Raw genomic sequence first — 26,697 nt, 5'->3', positions numbered from 1 at the left:
AATTGTGGTACGGTTGTAACAATAATAATGTGAGCAGCTAACCACCTATTAAACATTTTTCATGTGTCCAATAACCTTTCAAGGGCTTTACATGTAGTAACTCATTTAATTCTAAGAACAACATTCCTGAGGTGGTGGTTATTACTATCATATGCATCTACCAATTAGGAAACTGAGTTTATGTAACTTGTCATGCAGCTAGTGAGTGGCCAAACTGGAATTTGAACGACAGCTTTGAACAGGTTCAGAATGTTTCAGTAATTGCCAGTGTAAATGAGGGCAGCAAATGTGTTGCATAACAACCAGATCTGTCTCCAGTGGGATTTTGACCTGAGTAGGAAACAAACAGCAGCGCCCACTCAGAGATGGCAGCCAGCCCTGCTGCTTTGAATGTGTGTCACTCTCCACAGTCCTACCAAAGTCCAGTCTCCTGCGTGGATCCTAAAAGTTTCAGGAGCCTGAGCAGGAGATTGGATTATCAGCAGGACTGTGGAGAGCCACACGTGTTCAGGGCAGCACAGTCGGCCACCATTTCTGAGTTGGTCACTGCTGTTCATTTCCTACTCAGATCAAAATTCCATGGGCAACAGATTCGGCTGCTGTGCAATACTTACGCTGCCCTCAGTTATGTTGGCAATTACCAAACAGTTTCAAACCGATTCAAAGCCCTGATTTGAACCTAGGCAATATAGCTTAGGGGTCCATTCTTTTAACCACTGTACTATACTACCTAATGAGAAACCAGGCATCAATATGAAAAAAGATTAGACAACCTATAAGGACAAAAATGAAACCTAATGAAGATCTGTAGATGTACCAATTCAGCATTATTAAAAGTTGAGGAACCAAGTCTTACGAGAATCAAGAGAGACAATATTTTTAAAATAACAATAATAATAATTTAAAAAAAAAAGAACACAGTTTCACTTGGACTTATATTGGTGAAGCTATTTTTTTATTTTTTACTGAGTCACTTGTGAAGTATGTCTTTTTCTTTTTCACTGTTATGTGAATATTGTGCTGTTTCTTTCCCTAGTTTCTTTTCCTTTGTTTTTCAATCAGAATTTAGTTTTTGTCAATGTAAATTTTTTTTCCAGTTATTACTGAACCATTCAATGTAAAATCTTCCACTTGAAAATTATGTTTATTTTCTCTCAATTTTATTTTCAAGATTGTTGTAGATATATTCGACTGTAAATAGTATCCTAACATTAACGTACCAATTTTATTACTTTTGGTTATTATAAATTATTTTTTAGGGTGAAGATGTTGATCTTCATTTGTTTCTACCAGATTGCCACCCTAGTAAATATTCATTATTTATACTGGTAAAGAATTGCCATCCAAATAAAATGACTCATGATACTGGTATTCCTGCTGAGTGTCAAAGTGGCCAGAAAACAGTTAAACCAAAATGGCGGAATATTACTCAAGAAAAGTAAGTCACAAAAACCAGTGACCTAAGCACTAAGCATTTTGTGTTTATGTGTGGAGAAATGATTATTGATTTAAAGAATAATAAAATTCACTTGCCTGTAACTGATGTCTTTACAGTTAGAGGAACAAGTACTAGAAACTTTGTTTTTTACTCTTCAAAGGGCTGGTTGGGTTGAATGCTGGACTGTCCCAAGTGTGATGTTGACAATTGATTATACATGGCATCCAATTTATCCACAAAAAGCAGATGAACAGCTAAAACAATCATGTAAGTGTTTTTATATAATATGTACCTTGAAACATCTGGCATTATGATTGGATAATCATCTGGCATCATTGTGTATATCTATAATCTTTTATAAATTCTGTTATAATTATAGCTAACATTTTTCAGGCATTTACCATGTATCAAACACTGGGCCAAGCAGTTTCCCAGCTTTCATTATTTCATTTAATCTTTACAATAACTGTATGAGATAGATATTATTATTGTTCTCATTTTAGAGTTGACAGAATGTGCTCAGAGAAGGTAAGTAATGTTCCTAAGGTCTGCCAAGCTAGAAGCAGCAGAGCTGGAATATGAAACAGGGTGTGGATGAATCTATCTATAGTCATGTGCCGCATAATGTTCGTTTGGGCAATGTCTGACTGCATGTATGTCCATGGGCCCGTAAAGTTATAATAGACTTCAGAAATCCTGATCGGAGAACAGGACATAAGTGGACGTAACCAGACAGAGCAGACATAGCAGACGCAAAGCTTCCTGCATGCATCTCATGTATCTCATGTTTCTTATATATAAAGTGATTGTGCTGCCGGGTGTATAAATGGTATGGTACATATATAACATCATGATAAATGCCTGTGTTACTGGTTTATGTGTGTACTGTACTATACTTTCTAGCATTATTTTTATGTGCACTTTCCCTACTTACAGATAAAAAGTTTACTGTATAACACTGTATGCTTCGACTTGTAGGTAGCAGCATCCTATCTTGTGTTTGCATAATGTCCAAATCACATAATGTCCTATTTCACAGACTGTATCATGGATATTAAGTGAAACGTGACTCTGTTTAAAGTGCTTGATTTTGTGGAATATTAGTTTCTTTGATGCATTTTAACAATTACATAATTTAGAACTCCTTGAAGGTAATTTGCTTTATTACCCAGGTAATAAAGGGAACGAGTCAGGAGAGGTTTTCTTTGTATTTATTCAGTGAGTTAAGTTTCAAATAATAGTTTTCATTGTTGTTTATATACATGGTAGCTTGATAATATGTTGTATTTGAACAGCTGTTTATATAAAAACAACTCTGTAGTTTAATGCCCAAGTATAGTTAACGCCTAATTGTGACTCAGATTTATACTGCAGGGACTCAATGGAAGTGTTTGTTCTTATGTTAGTGGGAACTTTTTGTTGATTCTGTACCATCTGATTTATGTATTTCTCTCCATATTTCATGAAGTCTGTTCTTATTTGCTTTCTTCATTATTGGTATTTCAGTCTGTTTTCATTACATGCTGTACCTGTAGCATCAAGATTATTTGCTTTCATATTTGCAAAGTGAAATTTCTTAGTAACTATTTCCTTGAAGGACTTCAAAGAATTACTTTTCCCCTTTGCTCAAACACCATTAATCTTTTTTTCCCCTCAAATTCTTGCAGTGTCAGAAATGGAAGAAACAATGCTGTCTGTACTAAGACCATCCCAAAAAGCGACAGACAGAGCTGTTTCTTCTCCCTCTGCATCTTCACGTCCACCTGTTGATCCCTCAGAACTTCCACCTGATAAACTTCATGTAGAACTGGAACTTTCCCCAGATTCCCAGATAACTCTCTATGGACCTCTGTTAAATGCCTTTCTGTGTATAAAGGTATAATTTAAAAAATTGCATGTTTTTAAACATAGGCAGAGCATTCAGAATCTAATTAACAATTGAGACTATTTGAAATAACAAGTTGGAGGATTTAAGTATTGAGTATACATTATACTGGACTTGTGATGATAGACTCAGTTACAAAATTATTTATTACAAATAGTGCACTCTTCAATTCAGTTCAGTTTTATTGAGGATTTAATGTGTTCCAGAAAGCTACTTGTTACAGAGATGAAATAACATCTATTCTCAAGGACTATGTAGGCCAGAGGGAGAGACAGATATATGACAAATTTTAGTGTATGCTAATTAACGTAGCAATAGAAGTGTAAGAGAATCTTGTTATCTGAGGATAATTCATTCCAGGAAGATCTACTTCAAGTGAATCCAACAACGTTTAATGGTAAATAGTGAGCAAAAGATTTGTTTGGATCTTTGTCTATTAAAAATTTAAAGCAAATATGTGAAAAATAAACTTATCTCAGAGTAAACCAAATTCAGATTCTGAGTAAATATGCACTGATACGTAGAACAAAGACCAAATGTAGTGTTGATTCATTTTGATATAATTTTTCCACTGAAATTGTCTGATCATACAGTATAACACTTTAAGTTTGATTTCTGTAGTATGATTATGAAGAGAGGCTAGTTTTGGAAAAATATTTGAGGACTTCATCACTTTTCTAGAGACCGCTGTAGTTCTTTTGATATTCAAATCGTATTTTTAAAAGGTCCCCAGCAGGTCACCCTTTTTGTCAGTTTACTCTCCTTGGTTGGTAATTGCTCTGATCCTCCCAGACTCCCACAACTGATAGCTTTGCCTGTGATTGGAGCAGTTCTCCAACATCACTTTCACTAACTTCATGAAATGTTGCGTTTTCCAGGACTTTACAAATTCACTTTGCTTTTGATTTTCATCGTACGTTGTTTGTTTACTACATCTAATAATTAAAGAGAGACTAATTATCAAAACATTAACATCATTAGTAGTAGAGTTACTTGTGGTGGGATGTTTGCATGGGTGTAATTTTATAAAAAATAGATCTAGACCCATTGCTGTCAAGTCAATTCTGGCTTGTGGTGACCTCACACGCTTACTTATTTGCTTTCTTTTGCAATTTTGCATCTATAAACCCATTGCCGTCAAGTTGATTCTGACTCATAGTGACCCTATAGGACAGAGTAGAACTGCCCTACAGGGTTTCCAAGGAGCACCTGGTGGATTCCAACTGCCAACCTTTTTGGTTAGCAGTCATAGCTTTTAACCACTATGCCACCAGGGTTTCCTATAATGGTTTGAATGTTGAATAGTTAGCTAGCAAGAAATCCTATATAAGGAGTAATCAATTCTGGAAAGAGACAAAGATAATCAGTGTTGGTCGGAGAAGGACAAATAAGATTTGTTAGGGCCATGTTAGCTGAATGAGGTTTTAAAATCTCAGTATTTGAGTCCCTGGGTGCGGTGCAAAAGGTCAGTGTGCTTTGCTACTAGCTGAAAGGTTGGAGATTTGAGTCCACCCAGAGACACCTTGGAAGAAAGGCCTGGTGATCAATTTCTGAAAAATCAGCCATTGAAAACTCTATGGAGCACGGTTCTGCTCTGACACACGTGGCAACCGCCATGAGTGGGAATCGACTTGATGGCAACTGGGAAAAAATATTTACTAAAAGCCATCATAAAGCATCTGTAAGATAAAAGATGTGAGGAAAAATATATTTAATATTTGTGGAAACCTAAAGTTTCTATTCTGATTTTCTCCCCCCCCCCCCCCCCCCCCCCCAGTAACCTAGGGTAGCTTGCTAAAGGAGTAAATCTTCAGATCAAGGTTTTTATTCTTAAAATCGAGCATGCCAGAAACTTGACAAAAGAGCACATTTTTCTAGTTCTTTAAACTAATTTTTGTGGGCTCGTTTGGAATTGATTTTAAAGATAGGGTAAGTTTTCATGCTATCAACTCTTAAATGCAACTGGAAGTTTTATTTGTTTATAAATACCCCTATGTATTCATTAATCTGAAAAATACGTAGAAATTTGCCACAGTATTTTACTACGTGCCTTTTATTTGGCCAGTCTTTTTTTGATTTTTTTTCTTACTGGATTCTTCAGTAATGAACCCCTTTAGATGAAATTCACATATTTAAAAAAAAAAAAAGGAAATCAGGAACTCAGGATCAAACATTTAACATTAGGCTAGTAGCATTTAACAGACATAATTAACCATTGTTGACAGGAATATTTTAAAAACTTTTGATTACTACTGACAAGTCAAATAGGCAAAATTTAATTTTAGAATCAATGGGAAGAAAAAGTTTCAACTAAAACTCAATTTAAATTTACTTTTAAAACATCCAAAAGAAGTTAGAATATTAATGGTTGAAACACTCCAGCATAAAAAACTAAGATGAATATGTGAAAGGAAGTTTTGATAACTGTTGATAACATATACTTTTGTCTCATCAGTAACCAGAATTGGACATTCATTTTAAAATTGTTAAAACATTCTTGATAAATAATTGCAACTAGAATGTGTGATTTAGAGTATTTAGCCAGATTCATTTTCCATGAATTGATCTGCCTCCCCTAAAGGATGTCCTTGGGTACTCTCTCAGAACTCTGAGAAGCAGGTGGAAAACCAGTGACCATACCAGTCTTCAAAGGTCTCTCCTAGGACCTAAAGTACAAGTGTTTGGTATAATTGGGTAGTGTTGTCATGAAGTTTTACTGTAAACTTCTGTTACTTTTTGTGGGGTTTTTTTTTTTAAACGGTATATTTATTTGCTAAGAAGCTAAGTGTAGGTCTTAAAAATATTTATATATATTTTTCATTTTAAGGAAATAGACCTGATTTTTTTATTACAGTAGACTAAGGGGATACTTAGTTTATAAATTTAGGGTTCTTAGGTGAAATTTTATCTCTTTTGATAGCAGTTTGTTTTTTCTTAATATTTATAGGAAAATTACTTTGGGGAGGATGACATGTATATGGATTTCGAAGAGGTTATTTCTAGTCCTGTTCTGTCACTGTCAACATCGTCCAGCTCTGGATGGACTGCTGTTGGAATGGAAAATGACAAAAAGGAAAATGAAAGTTCAGCCAAGTCAGTTCATCCACTTTCTTTGCGTCCTTGGGATATAACTGTACTTATTAATTTGTACAAAGTTCATGGGCGTCTTCCTGTGGTAAGTTTCTACATATCAACATAGTCTGGAATAGATTATGAAACCCACATAGTACGGGAAACTATATATGTATGTATGCACACACACTTATAAAAAATTAGACTCAAAAACTTCTAAATTTATTGTTTTACTTTCATAAAGCTAACATATTCTTCAAAATATGGTTACTTGATAATAATTTTACTTTTCTGTTTTTATTCTTTCACTTTAATTTTTTACTGTTCTGTGTAACTTTAGAATATTTCGTCTTGGCATTGAATTTCTGGGTTTACGGTTAACTGGATAGATACTCAAGAACTTATATTTTCTTAGCCTTTGTCTCGAGACCCTAGACCAGTTCCGGATCTTAGGGTGCACGTATTATAAAATCTAGTTCCAGGAGGTTGCCCTGGAGGCTGAATTGTGTCAGGCTTGTAGACTGAGCACAGAATCCTTGTTCACTCTAAGGATGCACCTTGGACCTCTTGGTGCTGGCTTGGAATGAGATTATATTTCCCTAAAGGCTCAGGGACTTTGGAGCCAGGCCAGATAGGCAGGGGGTGGTGACCTTAGAGCATTGTGGTGCGTACTGGTTACGTCATGAACCCAGGTTTTCACACCAGAGAAGTCACCTTTGGTGTTCTTATTGGGGGTACAGAATAGTTATTTTTGTTGGTAAACACTGTTTATTCTCTTTTAAAAATCAAAGTCTCTTAATCATGGTAAATGTAATGTTATTTTCCTGTACTTCCTTGGTCTTTGCCTTTTCTGTATCTTGATTATGGTATTTTGTTTAACTTTTAGCATGGGACTGCTGATGGCCCTGAGTGCCCTACAGCTTTCTTGGAGAGACTATGTTTTGAGATGAAAAAAGGATTTAAGGAGACCATGCTACAACTTGTCCTGTCACCCCTGAATGTGTTTGTCAGTGATAACTATCAGGTGATATAAAAATGAGTTAATATAAAGACTTAGGAGTTTATTATTGATATTTATGGGGTTAAAACAATGTACTAGCTTCTGTGTATGGAATATATAGCTCTTTAAATTAGAGACTTTTAATTTAACTGTATTAAGTTTTGTGAATAATATACGAGAGAGACAGACACACAGACGATATGGAGTTGGTAATGAACTGTTTCAGAATGTTTTTTTCTTGCTGCTCCCTATTGATACGATTCCCAAACAATTTTATTTTTTGTTTTTTCAAGTGAAAAAAAAATTATAATTTTTTCATATATTTATGGAAGGGAAAAGCTAATTAGATAAAATATTGATAGTTTTTGTTAGAAATCACAACCTGTAAAAAACCCATTGCCGTTGAGTTAATTCCAACCCATAGCGACTCTAAGTATTAATATTACGAACACCATATTGGAAAAATTTGGAAATGGATAAACATAACTAATACCACTGAATTGTACCCATGAAGAATGTTGACATGGTAAACAATTTGTTACATAGATACTTACCACAATAAAAAAAATTTTTTTTTAAATGTTAGCCAGCACCATAAATCTTCAAAACGTGAATACACATGGTCAATACCTAGTCAGTAACTTATTCATCTAGCATACTTTCAAGATACCTTGTTAATACCTTCAAGATCACCTCTGGGGTTCTTTTGAAAGAGAACCAAAGATACTCACCGAATGGAAATATTTTATATTTCTGGATAGATTATCACTTTATTATTATTTTTTTAATGCCCAAATGGCTTCTCTTGACATCTACCACTACTTTAGGACCTCTTCCCTACTTTTAGTCAGGTTGTGTGGTTTAAAATTATTAAACTGATTTTAATACAAGGCTAAATAAAATTATGAATGGGAAGATGAATCTGACACCCAAAGATCATCAGTGGATTATCACTTATTATGAATTATATCTGCACCTGACCATCTTGTTTAAAATAGCATACACGGTTTTTACTCTTTTGCCATAGCTGACTAGATTTTTCTTTATAGAATTTTATTTTATTTATGTATATATATATCTATGTATTTATCTGTCTATATATGTATTTCTGGAGGCCAGAAATCCCAATAACAGTATTGGCAGTATTGATTCCTTCTGAGGGTTCTGAGAGAGCCATGCCTCTCTTCTGACTTCGAGTGACTGCTGGCAGTCCTTGGCGTTCATTTGCTGCTTGTAGATGTATCTTCACATGGTGTCTTCCTCCTGAGTGTGACTTTTTCCATGTGTTTTCTGCTTATCTGTAGGACAACATTCAGAAAGGATTAGGAGTAGGACTCATTCTATTCTAGTATGGCTTAACTGATAGTATCTTAAAGAAAGACACTGTTTACCTCAGCACGGTCACATTGACAGGTACAGGGTTCAGCATATCTTTTTGGAGGACACAGTTCAGTCCATAACAATTGGGGGAATTAATAAAGGTAAAAGGAAAAATCTCTTCCTATGGGTGAGTTTTAAGACTCTAAGATGAATATCTCTGGTTTCTTATGAGTACCTGGTAGCCCTTCAAATTTTATTTTTTCCTTTTTAAAAACTTTTTATTTTAAGGTAATTGTAGATTATCATTCCATGGTGATAAATAATACGGAGAGATCTGTACACCCTTCATCTAGTTTCACCCAATTGTAACGTCTTATAGTACAATATCACAACCAGGAAATTGACATTGGCTCAATCTACAGACATTACTCAGATTTCACATGTACTAATTTATTGTGTGTATGTTTGTGTGTGTACTGTGTATTTAATTTTGTACAATTTTATGTGTAGATTTATGTGAACACCATGAGAATCAATATATAGAATAGTTCCATTACACAAATCCCTCATACTGTCCTTTTATAGACATTACCACCTCCCTCCCATCCTCGTGCCTAACTGCTGGTAACAGCTAATTTGTTCTCCAGCTCTAATTTTGTCATTGCAAAGTGGAATCATATAGTATGTAACTTTTATTATTAATATTATTTATTTATTGTGATAAATATATAGGTAACAAAACAATTTGCCCTTTCAACGGTCTTCACATGCACAGTTCAGTGACATTAAATATGTTCATCATGTTGATCAACCAGATTGTTCCATCCTGCTTACCAGAAACTCAGTGTCCCCCTCTGTCAACTTTTATTTTAACCCCTGCATTTCCAAAGGCTTTACAGATATAAAAAACATTTTATTGAGCTTCCTATGAGGGTTCACATTAGCTCTTGTTCCAGAGATATGGCAAGCTTACAGAGAGACTGAAATATAAAGTATGATTTATTTGGATATTAGAGAAGGGGTTCATGGAATGGAGATATCAGGTGGTAGTAGAAGTACCAATGCTGTTTTGTTTCCTAGATTGTTAGCACTTTGTAATTCACCCCCAAAACAATGGTACTGTATATCCTCTTGGAATTTCCTTGTCTACTTAACTTGCTTACATTTTATAGTGCTGGCATGACTATTCCTAAGAAATCTTTTCTTCTTTTGTCTTTATACTATCTAATGGTCTTTCATGGTGGGAGGCTTTGCACTTACTATGGCTACCCCTAATGCTGAATCCTGGGTCACCCCTCTATAACTGCTTATCCTTGCTGGCATTAGTCTCAACTCCAGGCTTCAAAGTAAAGGAACTAAGGTAATGATATGGATTATTATGTCCAGCTTGTGAAATCACACACTTAGTATTTTTAAGGTCATCTTATGATGTAAGCCATATTAAAATGTAGAATATAATCCTTATTGTTATACCAAGTAGGCTATATCTTTAGGAAAGATCAAGATCCCAAATGCACTTTTGAACCCAAAATATGTATATTGAAACTTTTTATTATTTATACATAGAATTATTGAATGTCAGTGCCAGAAGAGATCTTTGTTGACCATCTTCTCCAGTTCTCTCAGATAAAACGTAAGGGAATTGTTGGAGAACTTGGATGATTTTATATAACATCGCATAGCTTGGATGAAAATAAAAATTGTATCAGTGGTGTTCCTAGAGTTACTATTATAGTTAAAATTTGAAATTTCTTTTAAAAAAACACCTTATGAATTAGATTTAGTCCTTACTTAAAACAAAATTTAATAATGCATTTCCAAAATGTGTTGAAAGCAAGGAACACTTACCTGTTAGATGATCTGTGCTTACACACACATGCATGCAAAGACTACTATAGTAAAATTTGCTTGGAAACTAACTGTGAACTGTCACTATGTTTATTAGTGTATCGAAGGCTCTGAGAAGACTTGCTTGAAGAAGTCAGTAAGTCAGCAGCATCTACTGTATGGGGTACCTCTGTTAGGTGTAGTGGGATACATGGTGAACAGGATAGGATGATCCTTGCCTTAATGAACCTGGTGGAGAAGATAAATATTGAGGACATTAAAGTTATGGTAAATAATTTCAAATGTGCAAAGTGCTATAAGGAGAGTGCAAGACACTTGCAGGTTGTCCCCAGTTTCTAAATAGCTGGACAGCCATTAGAAAAAGGGATCCGATTCCTGATAATGATCACTCCATGTATATTACATCCTTCCAGTCAGAGTCTCAGCACCTCATACACTCCCAGAGTGTTAGCAAGTGGAAAGTAGCTTTTGTCACAACAAGAAGCAGACAACATGCCAGAACAAATATGGATCAATTTTTGGATGTCCTCCCAACTCAACAAGGCTATCTAGACGTATATGATGACTCTTCCATGTGCACCCCACTTTGTGTTGTGGGTGAAAGACTTAAAAAAAGGGGGACCTATCTTCTGCCAGTCCCATCTGAGTAGGTAGGCCTAGTTGGGTGGTCCGAACACTTACACTACATGTACTTCCACCTAGCACCATTGCTGAGGGACCATGAGGTCCCTTGCCCAGCCATGTTTATACCCCAAAGCTTAGGTGACCTGCTTCATAGACAAACATCAGGCCTCAAAATGTGGGGGGTGGTGGAGGCCTCATCATGCACCCTCCCTTCCTGAGGTTTATTGCCAAGGTGATGAGTTGGACTCTCCCAAGTAATTTATGTGTTTAAGTGTTGCCTGGCTGTTTTAGAAAACAAAAGGGCCTTAATTGCTCCTGTTATTTTCAGAAACCAAAGACATAAGGCCAAATCAAGTTCTTTGCCCCACAGAAAGGTACGCAGCACTTTGGTAGCTTGTAGTGGTCTGGAGGCAGAGAAGACTTTTCTAACATAATGATGCATAAGCTGAGACCTGAGGGGTGTGGTGAAGTTAGCTAGCGCAACAGAAGGAAGTACATTTTAGGCAAGCACAACTTGAAGGAATCAGAGATCAAGGCCATGAGGAAGCTGGATATGTTTGAAGGACCAAGGAAAGAATTGTGGCTGAAACTGAGTGAAAAGGGGTGTGGCAAGAGATGAAGCTGGAGAGATTAACGGGAGCCGAAGAATACAAGGATTTTGGATGTATGTGTATTCTAAGGGGATTCGATTTTAAATAGCGAAATGATGTCAGATTTCCATTTTTAAAAGATCTCTGTGGTTGTTTGTACACTACAGAGCAGAGAGCTGTAAAAGTGAACACTGGGAGGCCAATGAGGAGTATAGTGCAAATTGCAGGTCCTGAGAAGAAGTAATGTTTGAATCAAGGTGACAGTAGTGGAGATGGAAGGAATTCAGTGCAACTGAGAGAGGTTGGAAGATAGATTCAACAGAACATGGCGCCTAATGAGCAGAACATTTCCAAACTTATCTGATTTTATATTTCTAATAATGTTCTGTGGAACTAGTATTCCATGGTGCAACCTCTTTTAGGACATATCTTTTATTTCTTTGAGTAGTCTTAGTAGTTTCCTCTTTGAAATGTATACTGTTTTTTAATAGCGAGTATATAATTTTTCTCTAAGATAAAACTATCCCTCAACGTGTATTAAAAAAAAAAAGCCATTGGTGTCAAGTCGGTTCTAACTCATAATGACCCTGTAGGACAGAGTAGAACTGTCCCATAAAGTTTCCAAGGAGCAGCTGGCGGATTCAAACTGCCGACCTTTTGGCTAGCAGCCAATCTCTTAGGCACTGTGCCTCCAGGGCTCCCGTATAGGTACAGTCCTCAGAGTCTGTATGGAAGTTGGCTTTTTCTCCTCTGCTCTTCATTTTATGGTCTTAATGGTGTTTGTTCTTCTCTGTCATTTTCTTCTTTTTAATCTCATGATTCTTAGCTTTCCCACAAACAGGTTGGTCTCTTAACATTCCCTGTCAGTCAGTGTACTAATTTCTTTTTATTCTCTCTCTTTTTTTTAATCGTGCTTTAAATGAAAGTTTACAATTCAAGTCAGTTTCTCATACAAAAACTGATACACACATTGTTATGTAACCATAGTTGCTCTCCCTATAATGTGACAGCACACTTCTCCTTTCCACCCTGTACTTCCCATGTGTGTTCAACCAGCTCCTGTCCCCTCTGCCTTCTCATCTCCCCTCCGGACAGGAGCTGCCTACATAGTTTGGTGTGTCTATTGGAGCTGAGAAGCACCGTCCTCACCAGTATCATCTTATGTCTTAAAGTCCAGTCTGACATTTGTCTGAAGAGTCGGCTTTGAGAATGGTTTTAGTGGCTAGCAGAGAGCCCAGGGGCCATGTCCTCTGGGATCCCTCCAGTCTCAGACCATTAAGTCTGGCCTTTTTACTAGAATTTGAGTTTTGCATCCCACTTTTCTGCTCCTTCAGGGATTCTCTGTTGTGTTCCCTGTCAGGGCAGTCATTGGTGGTAGCCGGGCGCCATGTAGTTCTTCTAGTCTCAGGCTGATGGAGTCTCTGGTTTCTGTGGCCCTTTCTGTCTCTTGGGCTCTTATTTTCCACGTGTCTTTTGTATTCTTCATTCTTCTTTGTTCCAGTTGGGTTGAAACCGATTGATGCATCTTAGATGGCCGCTTGCTAGCTTTTAAGACCCCAGACGCCACTCACCAAAGTGGGATGCAGAACGTTTTCTTAGTACACTTTGTTATGCCAGCTGACCTGGATAGTCCCTGAGACCATGGTCCCAAGACCACTGCCCCTGCTATTCTGTCCCTTGAAGTGTTTGGTTGTATTCGGGAAACTTCTTAGCTTTTGGTTTAGTCCAGTTGTGCTGACTTCCCCTGTATTGTGTTTGACCTTCCCTTCACCTAAAATAATTCCTGTCTACTATCTAATTAGTGAATACCTCTCTCTCTCCCTCCCTCCCCACCCTCGTAACCATCAAAGAATGTTTTCTTCTGTGTTTAAACCTCTTGAGTTCTTATAATAGTGGTCTCATACAATATTTGTTCTTTTGCAACTGACTAATTTCACTCAGCATATGACTTCCAGATTCCTCCATGTTTCACGGATTTTTAGGATTAGCTATCTTGCTTTGTAGTTGGGCTCTCATAGATGTCACTAAAGAAGCTTACTTTAACTCAGACTGCTTTTATGGGTCCAAGGTTGTGTTAGGAGCTTGTGGATTCTGAAGTCTTATTTTCCAGATAGCAGTTTTACCGTTCATATCTGGAGGGGCAAAGCAATTAGAAACTCTAATGTGATTCTCTTGTACTTCTTACAGTCTCAATATTATTGTTTTCAGCAGCGACCTTCTGTGGATGAAGTACTCAGGGAAGGTCACATCAGCTTGTCAGGTCTGCAGCTGAGAGCACATGCTATGTTCTCAGCAGAGGGTCTTCCTTTGGGAAGTGATTCCTTAGAATATGCATGGCTAATCGATGTGCAGGCTGGAAGCCTTACAGCTAAGGTCACAGCACCACAGGTATGGATTCTCAGAGTATTGTCTCCTGACTTATTTTCTTTTTCATTTCCTTACCCACCTCCCTGAGAGTAACTTGTGTGTCCATTATGAATGTATGTTTCATTTTCATTAATGACTTTCTGATTGCGACACAACGTTTTGGTTTTTTGGACAGAAGCCACTCTTGTCATTCAGAATTTTGTTAGCCAGAGGAAAGCCAGAGGCAAGTTTCACTTTTCTGAACCACATGTGATTAATGGATATAGTCGTACAGTGAGTCCCCAGGTTACAAATGTCCCACTTAGGAACAACTCATAGTTGCCCTCTGTTATGTAAATTTGTCCTCACATCGAAAGGATTGAACCACCCCCTCCCTACTCTCAATACATTCTTCTTCACAGTCACCTTCACCTGCTGCACATGCAGCCTTTAAATCATTGAAAAGGCTTCGAGCCCTTTCTTGCACTAAAGCAAGGCTACGGTAGAACTGGATGCACCTGTCCCGACCTACCTACAAATTTGCCTCAAAGACACACTTAGGCATGGATCCGATTGGTAACACGGGGCTGCCTGTGTGACCCTGCCACCAGCAGTTGCTGTCACGTTGATTCCAATTCATGGTGACCTCAAGTGTGTCAGAGTAGAACTATGCTCCATAGAGCTTTCAATGTCTGTTTTTTTAATTTTGTTGGAAGCTCACTGCCAGGTGTTTCTTCGAGATAACCTCTGGGTAGACTTGAACCTATAACATTTTGTTTAGCAGCTGAGTGCAAGAACCATTTGTACTGCCCAGGAACTCCATAATGATATACAGGTCTATATAAAACTTCTGAGAATGCAAGACTTTCTGTGTAAAAAAAAAAAACAGGATGAGAATTCTTCCAAAAACCAAGTTAATGTAGTATTTAAATTATATTAATTGGCACTCCACTGTTGGAGCAATCATCTTTTTCTAGTGTATGGAATAATTTCTAAGAACTTTGCTTTCTTATTTATTTCTTAAGTATGATTTTAAAGTATCCCTTATGTTGCTAAAGGAGCCTTGGTGGCACAATGGTTAAGCTCTTGGCTGCCAACCGAAAGATCTCTCTGCTTCAAACCCACCAGCCCCTGTGCAGGAGAAAACCTCACGATCTGTTCCCATGAAGATTACAGTCTAGGAAACCCTATGAAGCAGTTCTGCTCTGTCCTGTAGGGTCGCTATGAGTTGGAATTGACTCAACAGCATACAACAACTTATGATGCTAAGGTGAAATGTATGTCATTCCCCAAAGCAAGATAACATCTTTTATACCTGCTGTCAGTGATGTGATGCTGGTTTAAAAAAAGAAAAAATGAATTTACTGGTAAGTAAATCCAGTCCAGAGACTCTAGGTGTGATCCTCTTGGATCACTATCCCCCCAACTTTATCAGAAGCCTTAAGAGTTATTTAGTTCTAGAAATGGACTGTTCAAATTTAGTTGAATGGCCATATTATTATTACATTTCACCTGTTGATTCATATATTTATCATCATATGAATGCTTATCTTGGCATTGCAAAAAACTGGAACATGGTAGAAATGTACATACTCAATTTTGATAAAAAGCTACAGAGTGAATATCAAACACACAACTTAGTGGTAGGTAGTAGCAACAAGAAGGTAAATAAAGAACTCTAGGGACCCTGTATCCCTGAAAGAAATTCTCAGAGGGCAGCAAAAATTAAAATTCTAGAAATAGTAGGAAAATGAATGGGATTCCAAGAAGATATTTGTGACTTGAATGATGTTTCAGTATAACATTGGGGTGTATAATGGAGTGTAAAAATAGATGGAACCAAATATTCATGGAAACTATTCTCTCCTTGCTATCCCCCTTCCCTTGTCCCTAAATACACAAGTAAAAACTGAAACATACAGCAAAGCAGCTTGCGCCATAACAAGTAATTAAGGCATGCTGATCATGTAAAACTACTACAATTCCTTTGCTCTAAGGCATGCTAGAATCTTGTATGTTTATAAATTGCTCTATTAGAAGATGAAACATTTCTATTTCTTCATTAGAATTTTGGCATCATTGTTTCCGTAAGTGCTGTTAATGTTTGTTTCATTCTTTGTGTGTTTTAAAAGTGAAATTCATGTTTTCCACAACTTTAAATTATGTACTTTTTGGAGGGATAACTATGTATAATCATCCCTCAGTGTTTTGATTGTTCACAGGTCTAATCAATTACAAATTAAGGTTTTTTTTTCCCCTCAAGATTTGATTATTTAGGAATTGATATACGGTTAAGTAAGCTTCTATTTATTTACAAATTTACATTTTTAAACAAATGTCCTTTAACTGTCACAATACCTAGTTTTACAAAAATGTAGCTGAATATGATAATTAGATACTAAAAAAATTCACAGCAAAACTTTATTACCAGGTAGAGAATTTTAGAGGCTTTTCTGTTCAGTAGATTCTAATTAGTCTTAAAAAAGGAAAGACATAACCTTGAAGAAAAGTACTTTGCTTTAGAAGCTGCTAAAGTGGAATATTTCAGTTGAAGTGAGTTTTTATTTTGTTAGTATGTTTTGTCATTCGCAAGTGAAAAGTAATAGACGCTTATAAATGATGTCAAGGTGGAAAAATCAGGATATTGGCTAATGACAAGTAGATAAGTAGCAGCAGGTATAAGAGCTTTTGGGTTCTTTCAAGCTGTGTTAATATTCTTGATAAGTTTTGGACCCTGAACACTTGTTTAAAATGCTAAGTGTTGTTACCCTGTCACTACTTATTTGTAGCTGGCATGTCTCTTGGAGTGGGGACAGACCTTTGTTTTCCATGTGGTATGTAGAGAATATGAACTGGAAAGACCAAAATCATTAGTGATATGTCAGCATGGAATTGATCGTCGGTTCTGTGAATCCAAGGTACATCAACAAATATGTTAGCTGTATTACAAACATTTGTGAGTTTTTAAAAATGAAACATTATTTGAGATCTCAGCTTTAAATCAAATGTACATAGCCAGGAACTAAACACTACAGTTCCATTTTTTTTTTTTCTTTAATAAAATTATTTTGCATATTCTTAGCCAGTTATTGCAAATGTTTAAAATATGAGGTAATTATTAAAACATATATACATTCATAGATAAATGGAGATATTATAAAAAGTTGTATCTTACCCTTACATGTATACTGTTAACACTCATGTCTTACTGCAGTCCTAACTTCTTAGGATATGGCTTTATATTTACATAGAAGATTTGAAAATTGAAGTGAGGGCTAAGTTAAATTCCTTACATGACATGGCTTGCAGACCACTGGCACATGCCTGTTCTCCTATGTTGTGACGTTGCTTACTTATCAAAATCACAACCTTTACTATTCATTTTGTATTTCAGTAACAAGTTATATATGTATTTTGTCAATTATATTAACCCTTTTGAATGAAAATGATTATGTGGGTACTTATGATTGTTAATTAAATTGTTAGCACTTTAATTGCTAATGATTTCATTTGCTATTATAAAAAAATAAAATTTAACCTATTGATTTTTAAAAATAATATATACATGTAACCAGAATTTTGTTTGTTTATTGAAATAAATAAGTAGGCATACATAATTATCAAAATAATAATTTGGTGATGATCAATTCCTTTTCATTTTAGTTGAGTTGTATTCCTGGGCCTTGTCCAACTTCAGATGACTTGAAATACACTATGACTCGTTTAGCAGTAGATGGAGCTGATATTTATATTGTGGAGCATGGCTGTGCTACAAATATAAAGGTAAAGGTAGTTCTTCCTTTATATTAAACTAAACATCTGTTTCTCAAAATATAACAGACATTTATATTAGTTTGCCTTCGCATGGAATATTACAGAATTTTAGGAGATGGCTTTCTGTTTTTTATTTACCTATGTTCTCTTCTAGTTTCTTTTTTTTAAAGCATACTTTTACTTTTTTCCTCTAACTGAATTATTATAACATTGCTTTATGACAGAATTATAAACTAGTAAGATGTATGGCAAGGATGTAAACTGGTAGTGTTTTTAAACAATTTGATTTTGAATGCCTTCAGATATTACACATTTATATTTCCTGCCTAGCTTCTGAAAACATTGTCACCTCTGCTTTATGGGTTGTTGTTTAAATCTTGTTATGTTTCTGTGATCTTACTACTACCCACCTTTCCTTCTTCTCTGTTGGACTTTTCCTTTTATTTCTTATTAAATGTTTAATTTTTTGTTTTCTGTTGTTGCCTTTATCTTTTCAGTTTTCCTCCTTGCTTTTCTCTTAGTTTTTCCCTTTTTTCTTCTGCCCTTCTTCTGCCTACCTTTACCTTTTTATGAAATGAACCACCTGTTCTGTAGTTTATTCTAAGCTGCTTAAAGATACAGAAATTACGTTTTGTTTAATTTTCTTCATTCAACTTTAGATGGGTGCAATTCGGGTTGCAAACTGTAATCTCCACAATCAGTCGGTTGGGGAAGGAATCAGTGCTGCAATTCAGGATTTTCAAGTGAGACAATACATCGAGCAATTAAACAACTGCAGAGTTGGACTGCAGCCTGCTGTGCTACGGAGGGCCTTTTGGCTTGAAGCTGGGTCAGCCAGTTTAGGACTTATTACTGTTGATATTGCATTAGCTGCTGATCATCATTCTAAACATGAGGCACAAAGACATTTCTTAGAAATTCATGATGCCAGAACTAAGAGGTAAGTGAAAATTTTAAGAATGGCAACAGTCACGGGTTAAGACAGTAAATCTAGATAATTATAGAAGAAATTCTGCTGTTAGGAATGGAATAAGAACATTTCAAATAAAGGCTTAATATGATTGTGCTGCTGCGTTTCAGTGGGATATGTGAAGACCTGATATTTAAATAAACACATCACGTATCTCTCCTCTGGTGATGGTGTGGTTACTGGAAGGAACGTTAATTTCTGAAGTGTTTCTAAGCCTACACTATGTATATGTCCACAATGAAACAAGTTTAAAGTACTAGCTCCCAGATAGCACTGTAAAGCACTATCCTTTCTCACTCACCCTAGCCGTCCATTGCCAATTCATTTTTCCTAGAACCCATATTACTACCAGCATGTACTCTACAAAATTCCTTTTCTGGGCCTTCAGAATTGCAGGGAAGAATAAGGGTACATAGACCTATTTCCATTGGTCCTTAAGAAATGATTATACCTGCCTTTTAAAATATATGCTTATTCTAAAAATATAGGAAACTATCAAGAAACAAAGGTAAATAATTATTTTAATCCAGTCATACAGTTTCATATTTATTTCCATTATTTTTAATATATTTTTCTTATGTTTGAGATCATCCAGTTACATTTTTTTAGTTCTATGCGTTCTCATTAAATTCATATCCTAAGCGTCTACCCACATGATTGACTATTTTATAGATTCTTTTAAACAAATGATAATACTCCACTGAAAAGATAAAACCATGCTTTGCTTAATCATTAACCTTATGTTAATTTTTTAGATTATTTCTGAATTTGCTGTTATGAATAATAGTAATGAGGATCTTTGCACATAAAATCTTTTCCCGTACTTTACGATTATTTCCTTTAAATAGTTTCCTAAAAGGGGGTTTTACTGGGTTAAAAATTGAGAATTTTGATAATGCATTTCCAAATTACTTCCCAGAAAGATGATTTCAGTTTATATATCCTGTGGCTTTTTAAGAGAGTCCTCGTCTCACTGGACCGTTGCTACCTTTTGAGTGTTTTATAATAACTTAAAGGTTGTATCTCTTTGTTTTGTTTTTCATTTCTTTAATTCTGAGATGAATACTTTTTTCATATATTTATGCTTTGATTTCCTCATTTGTGAATTGCCTGTTTATGTTCTCTATACATTTAGCTATTGAGCTTTGTTGTTTTTCTCACCAATTTTTAAGAGCTCTGTATAGATTATTATCCTTTTTGCGATCCCTATTGGAAATATTTTCAAGTTTTTTTGTCTTTTAATTTTTATTATGTACACATTTTAATTCTTATGTATTCAAATATGTTAGTCTTTCCCTTTGGGATTTTTTTTCTTACTACTTTTAGAAAATGCTTCTCTTGAGAAAAATCAGGTGACGTCTTTTGGATTTCTGATGTGTTTTATTTATTTTTTCCGTAACATAAAACTCTAATCCATTTGGATCGTGCATGTGTGTATGAATCTAGGTAAAGCTGTAAATAGATGTTTTTTTTTGCAACTATCTATCCAAATACAGAGAAAAATAAATTATACTTAGTACATCTTCAGTTTCACGTTTCACAAAATGTATAGGTATTTTCATCTATTTATCTTCTTAAAGGAAATTTGGTATTATTTTTACAGGTTAGAAAAAACCCTGTTGAGATTTTGATTGAGATCGTATTAATCTTCTAAGTTAATTTAAGACTTGATGTTTTGTAAAGCTGACTTTGAAAGCTCATGTGTAGAGGATATTGTTTTAAAGAAAAACTTGGATTTTTTTGTTAATTATTGTTCAGGTAGCCAGTTAATGTAAACAAAATGCCTGCGTCTAATTAGGTCAGGTAGTAGAGCAAGGTGCTAAGGAAGTGGCCCAGGTTGCTCACTTAAGTTGTTTTCAATGCTCTGGTTTGTCAAGAATTGTGAAGAGTATGGGATTTTGTCCCACTTGTAAGCTAACAAGTCAGCCTGCGGCAGTTTTCATAGATGTTTGTTGGGAGAAGATACAAAACTCCTGGGTAGAAAGGACTACTCAAAACAAAAGCAATAGCCAGAACTTCATATATATTTGCACAGGTTTTCCGTGCCTCTCAAGTAGGTTTGGATAAAATACAGGTTTTCTAGTTAAATTTGAATTTCAGATAAGCAAAAATAATGTTCGAGTATAAGTATGTGCCAAAATCCAAACCCACTGCCTTCTAGTCAATTCTGACTAAATATTGCATAGGACATACTTATTTTTATTTGCCAAATCTGGCAACACTATCCCTAAACCTTGTGGAAGTGACACAAAGGGATGGATGCCTGTGCACACAGTGACTTGTGTTATAGGAGAGAAACACAGAGCTAAGGGAACCTACTGCTTTTCTAGTAAGTGGAAGCAAGCTAGTTCTTTCTAGGCTGAGATGTTTCCTCACACTCAAGGTTGCCTGCCGCAAACATGCTCTGCGAAATGGCCTAGGTAAAGAGTGGTCTGAGCCTTGCGTTCTGGGCATACCTATCAAGAACATGCCAGGATGTTTAGGGTCCTTGTGGATTGCATCTCCCTACATGATCTTCGAAAGCCTGGTGGTGTAATGATTAAGAGCTACGCCTGCTAACCAAGAGGTCAGCAGTTCGAATCCACCAGGTGTTCCTTGGAAAATCTATGGGGTTGCTATGAGTCGGAATCACTTTTGTGCATATTTGATTCCTAGGGGTTTTTCAGAAAAGATATATTCATTCCTGATGCTACTGGAAGAGCTACCTGACTCATAAATCATTAGTTTCATTAAATTAGAGTGTTTCTTAAAAGTGTAGTCTCAGAACTTCCAGCATCAACATCTCCTGGGAGATTGTTAGAAATTTACTTAATCAGAGCCTTCCCAGACCTAGTTAATCAGAAACCCTGTGGGTGGAGCAAAGCAATCTGTAGTTTAACAAGCTCTCTAGGTGATTCTGATGCAAGCTAAAGTTTGAGACCAACTGCATTGGATTACAGGGAGTCCCTGGGTTAGGGACATCTGATTTCTGGACAAACTCTTACTTGCCCTTTACTGTTACGTAAATTTGCTCTCACGTTGAAATGATTGAACCAGCCACTACTGGAAACAAATTCTTCCTCACAGTCACCTTCACTGCATGTGCCACACACACAGGCACGCACGCACGCACGTGCACACACACAAAACAAACCAAACCTGTTGCCCTCGAGTCGATTCTGACTCATAGTGACCCTGTAGGACACAGTAGAACTGCTCCATAGAGTTTCCAAGGAGCACCTGGCGGGTTTGAACTGCGGACCTTTAGGGTTAGCAGCAGTAGCTCTTAACCACTACACCACCAGGGTTTCCAAAAGTAAGGCTAAGTAAGAACCACATGCACCTGCTCCAACTCACCTACAAATTTGACTTGAAGACTTAAAGATGCAGTTAGGAACAGATCTTGTAACCCAGGGGCTACCTGTATGTCAAGTCAGGGAAGGGGAGCTAACATTTGTCGTGTAATTTTGTATCTAGATTTTGTATCGTTCACTTTACATATGTTATATCACTTAATCCTCACAGCAGTCTTTTTTTTTTTCCTTCTATGTTCAATATTCTGTGCCTAACCAGAAGTCCACAATTTAATCTAAATTGTTAATATGACTGTTTATATATTAACTAATATGGAAGGAATGTGTTTGCATTCAGTAACATTTTTTTCTCTCAAGCCCCAGACTACTTTTTCACAGCATTTTATACTTTTTCCACTATCATTTTATAAATGAGGAAACTGAGGCTCAGAGATGTTAACTAATTGGTCCAAAGTTCTAGCTAGTTGAGTGGCACAGCTGGAATTTGAACCTAGGTCTTGCTGACTGTAGAGCCATGCTTTCTACTGAACTTTTTGCTGCACAAAGTGTTCTATGGAGTACATAGGGCCTTTTATTTTGGTAGTGCTTAAAAATATTGGTGCTGAATGGCTAAATCTTGATTCTTTAAAATGGAGAAGTGATTTGAAATTAATAATTATCTAATTGAAATAATACCTCAGAGTCTCCCTCAGCTTAAGGCCTTTTCACATATTTTTGCTGTCTTCTTTAAACTGATGTTCTACCTCTAACTTGATATACTTGTTCCATCTTATCTTTCACTTAAATATTACCCCCTTAACGATTTCCCATTTTCTTTTTCACAACTTCCTGTTCTTTACCTTATAGTACTTAACATAGGTCATAATTAGGTATTTTCTTGGCTAAGACCTGTCTTTGCCTCTCTATTGCTAACTTCATAGGGATAAAGACCATATCAGTTTTACCTAGCATGATACTAGGCACATAATGGATATGTTCAGTAAATTTTTGTTAAATGGATAAATATAAAATGAAGATTATAATATCTATTCTGTCTCCCTCTAAGCGAGATAATGCACATGAAAATGCTGGAAAAAAATGGACTGTTAATATGGGGTGACTTTATTATTTAAGACAAAAAAAGGACTAAAGATATATCTTCCAGATTTAACAGTGATTTTTTGTGTCTAATTTTTTTTTTTAAGAAAGAAGAGAGGTTACTAAAGACAAAAATTTGTATGTGAATCAATTTTACAGAGCCTGAAGAATTTTACATACATTCTTTACCATTGTCTTTATTGCTTATATCTCGTTTGTAGTCCTTGTAAGGAAGTGGAACTAGATAACTCTTTTCTCTAGAATATAGGATAGTATATTATTTTGGTTTCATTGATAGACAATTTCTTAGTTGCCCCATATTTATAATATTTTTGGTGCATTAAATTTGTCAGTGAAGTATTCTCTGAAATGCTGAAAGTGATGTTATCTATTAAATTTAATAAATACATACTAATAGTTTAGTCTACTTGTAGATTAATGTCTTAAAATTTTAGTATTTTTGAGAATATTAACTGCTGTTTTTAAACTGGGTTTACCTGTCTGATTTTCATGTTTACATCTTCTAACTTTTTGTTTTTATGTCTGCGTATACTATGTCTTTATTATTATTGTTGTTCCTACGTATTTCCGTCTCACTTTGGTAAGACTTTTTTTTTTTAAGAAAGATAAAATGATTAAAAAGAAATATCACAGTAGAAATAAACCTTTGTGTGTTTACCTTGTCTTTAAAAAATATTAACAGTTAACATACATTTAGTTAATTATCTGCCAAAAGATTGTTTTATTTCTTAATGAGTTTTTTGTTGTTGTCTCTTGTTTTGGGTTCTTTTAGGTTGTGGTTTTTGTGGCCAGATGACGCTCTGAAGAATAAGAGGTGCAGGAACAAGTGCGGTTGTCTTGGTGGCTGCAGGTTCTTTGGTGGCACAGTAACTGGCCTAGATTTCTTCAAGCTTGAAGAGTTGACACCTTCCAGTAGCTCTGCATTTTCAAGTACAAGTGCAGAGTCTGATATGTATTATGGACAGTCTCTGCTTCAGCCCGGAGAATGGATTATTACTAAAGAAATTCCTAAAATTATAGATGGTAAAAAAATGTGTAATTTTGTCACTTGTGCTGACCTTTCATTATCTTCATCCCTACACCATCCTGAAAGAAGTTCAGTATTACTTTGTTCAACCCCATTAATTTTTTGAACAGTCTTGTGGGTAGGATTCAGTTTAATTCACTTTTGTTTTGCAGGTGACTTAACTAAAGCCAGGTAGGATCAGTGAGTTTTTCAGAATTACACAGGCAAAAGTAGGTCTGCTCTTTGGGTCTCCTATTGTTGACATGGTTGACTTTCTTAGCCAAGCTTATTCTAAATATTTCCTTATATATCATTATTTTCCTGTAACCCATCTTCAAGCATATACTTAGTAATAGCTGTGCTTCAAGGTAAAGTTGCTTTACCAGCTTACTTTTGTAAATAAACTTATCACTAGTGATACTTATAATGCCAGCCCCCATGCGACCAAATGTTTTTGCAAAATATTTTATAATGATCACTGGCACTGAAATTGAGCTTGTCAACGAGAAAAATCTGGCCCTTCCTTAGTCTATCTGGGATAACTTTGCAAATAAATACACTAGCTTGGTATGAGCAGTGAATGATGGCTTTAAATAGATTTAGATTTATGTAGCGTCATTTCTCTAAAGACTTCAGAAATTGATTATCCTTTGGGTTTCTTAGTTGTGTGTTCTTGAATAATTATATGCAATATTCACTGCGTATGTTTGAAAACATTAACTTAGCTCTGCCTTTTGTTGGTAGACAAAAAAAATAGCTAAGAAATAGTTTTAGCTTTAAGAGTTTATTATTTTGATTTCTCACGTATGGGAGCTGTTGGAGAAAAGAGTGGGACTACATATGCCAAATTCCTGTTTAAATGATTTTTCAATGAATATTATTACATAAGCATGTACTAATTATAAAGACTTTGTTTGATTTTCCAGTCTGCATATCAAAAATTTAAGTATCACAAACTCTAAGGAAGGAAATCTACAGGGGATTTATACATGGTGTGAAAAAGGGGGGAACAACATTAAACTCCCTCTCTAACACTGAGCAAAGCAAAGCACATTATCATTCTTATACTGTAAAATAGATAGTATCTCTACCTCCTGGTGATTCCCTCAGGAATGAGTTGTCATTGCCATCAATTTTTGTCAGGAAAGATTGGAATTATCCCTGTTTTCTAAGTATCTGAGTTTTGATTGTTCTTGCCAGGAGCTGAGTATGGATGTTGTACAGTGTCAGGATAGAATCAAAGAGGGCATATTGGTGGAACTGAGGGTCTACTTGGAATGTCAGTGAACAGTAACTTGTTTGCTGGAAGATTCCCCTTTACCCTTACCTGGGTAACAGAGGCGATGACTGAGGGGTAGGAATGTGAGGGGGCTTGGGCAGGAATTAATTTTTGCATCTAGGCAACTATAGAACTTTACTTTTATATTCCCCCAAATTTATATAATACAAGGCTCTTGTAAAACCCTAAATCAGTGGTGGTCTGTTTCAGCTGAATAGTCATTTATTCATTTAAAACAACAACAACAAAAATTTACCAAGTTTTCTGTGTGCCAGGCATTGTTCGAGGCACTGGAAATACATCAGTGAATGAAAGCTGATACAATCCCTTCCCTCATTTAACTTATATTTTAGTGTATATGGTGGAGAAATTGCATTCAATCAACAATAAAAATACATAAGTAACTCTTGGACAATTTTAAAAAAAAGGTTCCAACCCCATCCTCAGATTCTGATTTAATGGATTGTGTGTGTTTTTTTTTTTTAAATCACTAATGGTTTTGAACATAACCAGGTTCAAGAAACCCAGCACTATTCTTTAAAATACTTTCCTTGCATGTCCCCAGATGTGATACCTTGAGAAGGATGCGATATTACTTTTACAGTATTCAGACCAAGATAACCTGAATGCAATCATAAGGAAACAACACCAAAATGAGAAATATTCTTTAAAAAAAAGTGAGGGAGGCTTCCATATTGTTGAAAAATGTTCATGTCATAAAAGACAAAGAAGGACTGAGGAAATGTTACAGTCTTTCTATAACATTAAAAATGAAAGAAGACATGTATGCATGATCCTAGATTGGATCCTATACCTGAGGGGACATATGCTTTTATTAAAGGACAGTATTGAGTCAATTGAGAAAATTGGAAAACACATGGTAGATTAAAGTATTACCAATATTAAATTTACTAAATTAATATTAAGTGTAACCATACAGTAGTTAGGTTTTATTTTCAGGAAATAAGCATTTAATTCTCTAGGGTAAAAAGGCCACGATACCTGCAACTTACTCTCAGATGGTTCAGAAAGTATTATGCACATTATATAAATAGAGCAAATAGAATAAATGGGGCAACAATTTAAAACAGGTAAATCTAAGTAAATATTTTATGGTGTTATTTGTACTATTCTTAAAACTTTTCTAAGTTTGG

General features: G+C 35.6%; 1 protein-coding gene across 8 annotated transcripts in view; it reads left to right on the top strand.

The window, feature by feature from the left end:
* Nucleotides 1-26,697, top strand: part of BLTP1 (bridge-like lipid transfer protein family member 1) — a 237,041-nt gene that overhangs the window by 89,499 nt on the left and 120,845 nt on the right. For 6 of the 8 annotated variants that reach the window (XM_049885396.1, XM_049885395.1, XM_049885389.1 and 3 more), the window contains 10 exons: nucleotides 1,260-1,438; nucleotides 1,599-1,705; nucleotides 3,106-3,314; nucleotides 6,271-6,498; nucleotides 7,282-7,419; nucleotides 13,986-14,165; nucleotides 16,913-17,041; nucleotides 17,787-17,906; nucleotides 18,557-18,837; nucleotides 24,031-24,281. In XM_049885396.1, the coding sequence (XP_049741353.1) occupies nucleotides 1,260-1,438; nucleotides 1,599-1,705; nucleotides 3,106-3,314; nucleotides 6,271-6,498; nucleotides 7,282-7,419; nucleotides 13,986-14,165; nucleotides 16,913-17,041; nucleotides 17,787-17,906; nucleotides 18,557-18,837; nucleotides 24,031-24,281 (1,822 nt within the window). The remainder of the gene's footprint in view (nucleotides 1-1,259; nucleotides 1,439-1,598; nucleotides 1,706-3,105; nucleotides 3,315-6,270; nucleotides 6,499-7,281; nucleotides 7,420-13,985; nucleotides 14,166-16,912; nucleotides 17,042-17,786; nucleotides 17,907-18,556; nucleotides 18,838-24,030; nucleotides 24,282-26,697) is intronic. The other 2 variants (XM_049885390.1, XM_049885394.1) reach the window with 2 other exon arrangements.

Source organism: Elephas maximus, chromosome 5 (assembly GCF_024166365.1).
Source record: "Elephas maximus indicus isolate mEleMax1 chromosome 5, mEleMax1 primary haplotype, whole genome shotgun sequence".
NCBI classification, from domain to species: domain Eukaryota; kingdom Metazoa; phylum Chordata; class Mammalia; order Proboscidea; family Elephantidae; genus Elephas; species Elephas maximus.
The sequence above is the reverse complement of the archived record's forward strand: the minus strand, read 5'-3'. Positions and strand labels throughout refer to the sequence as shown.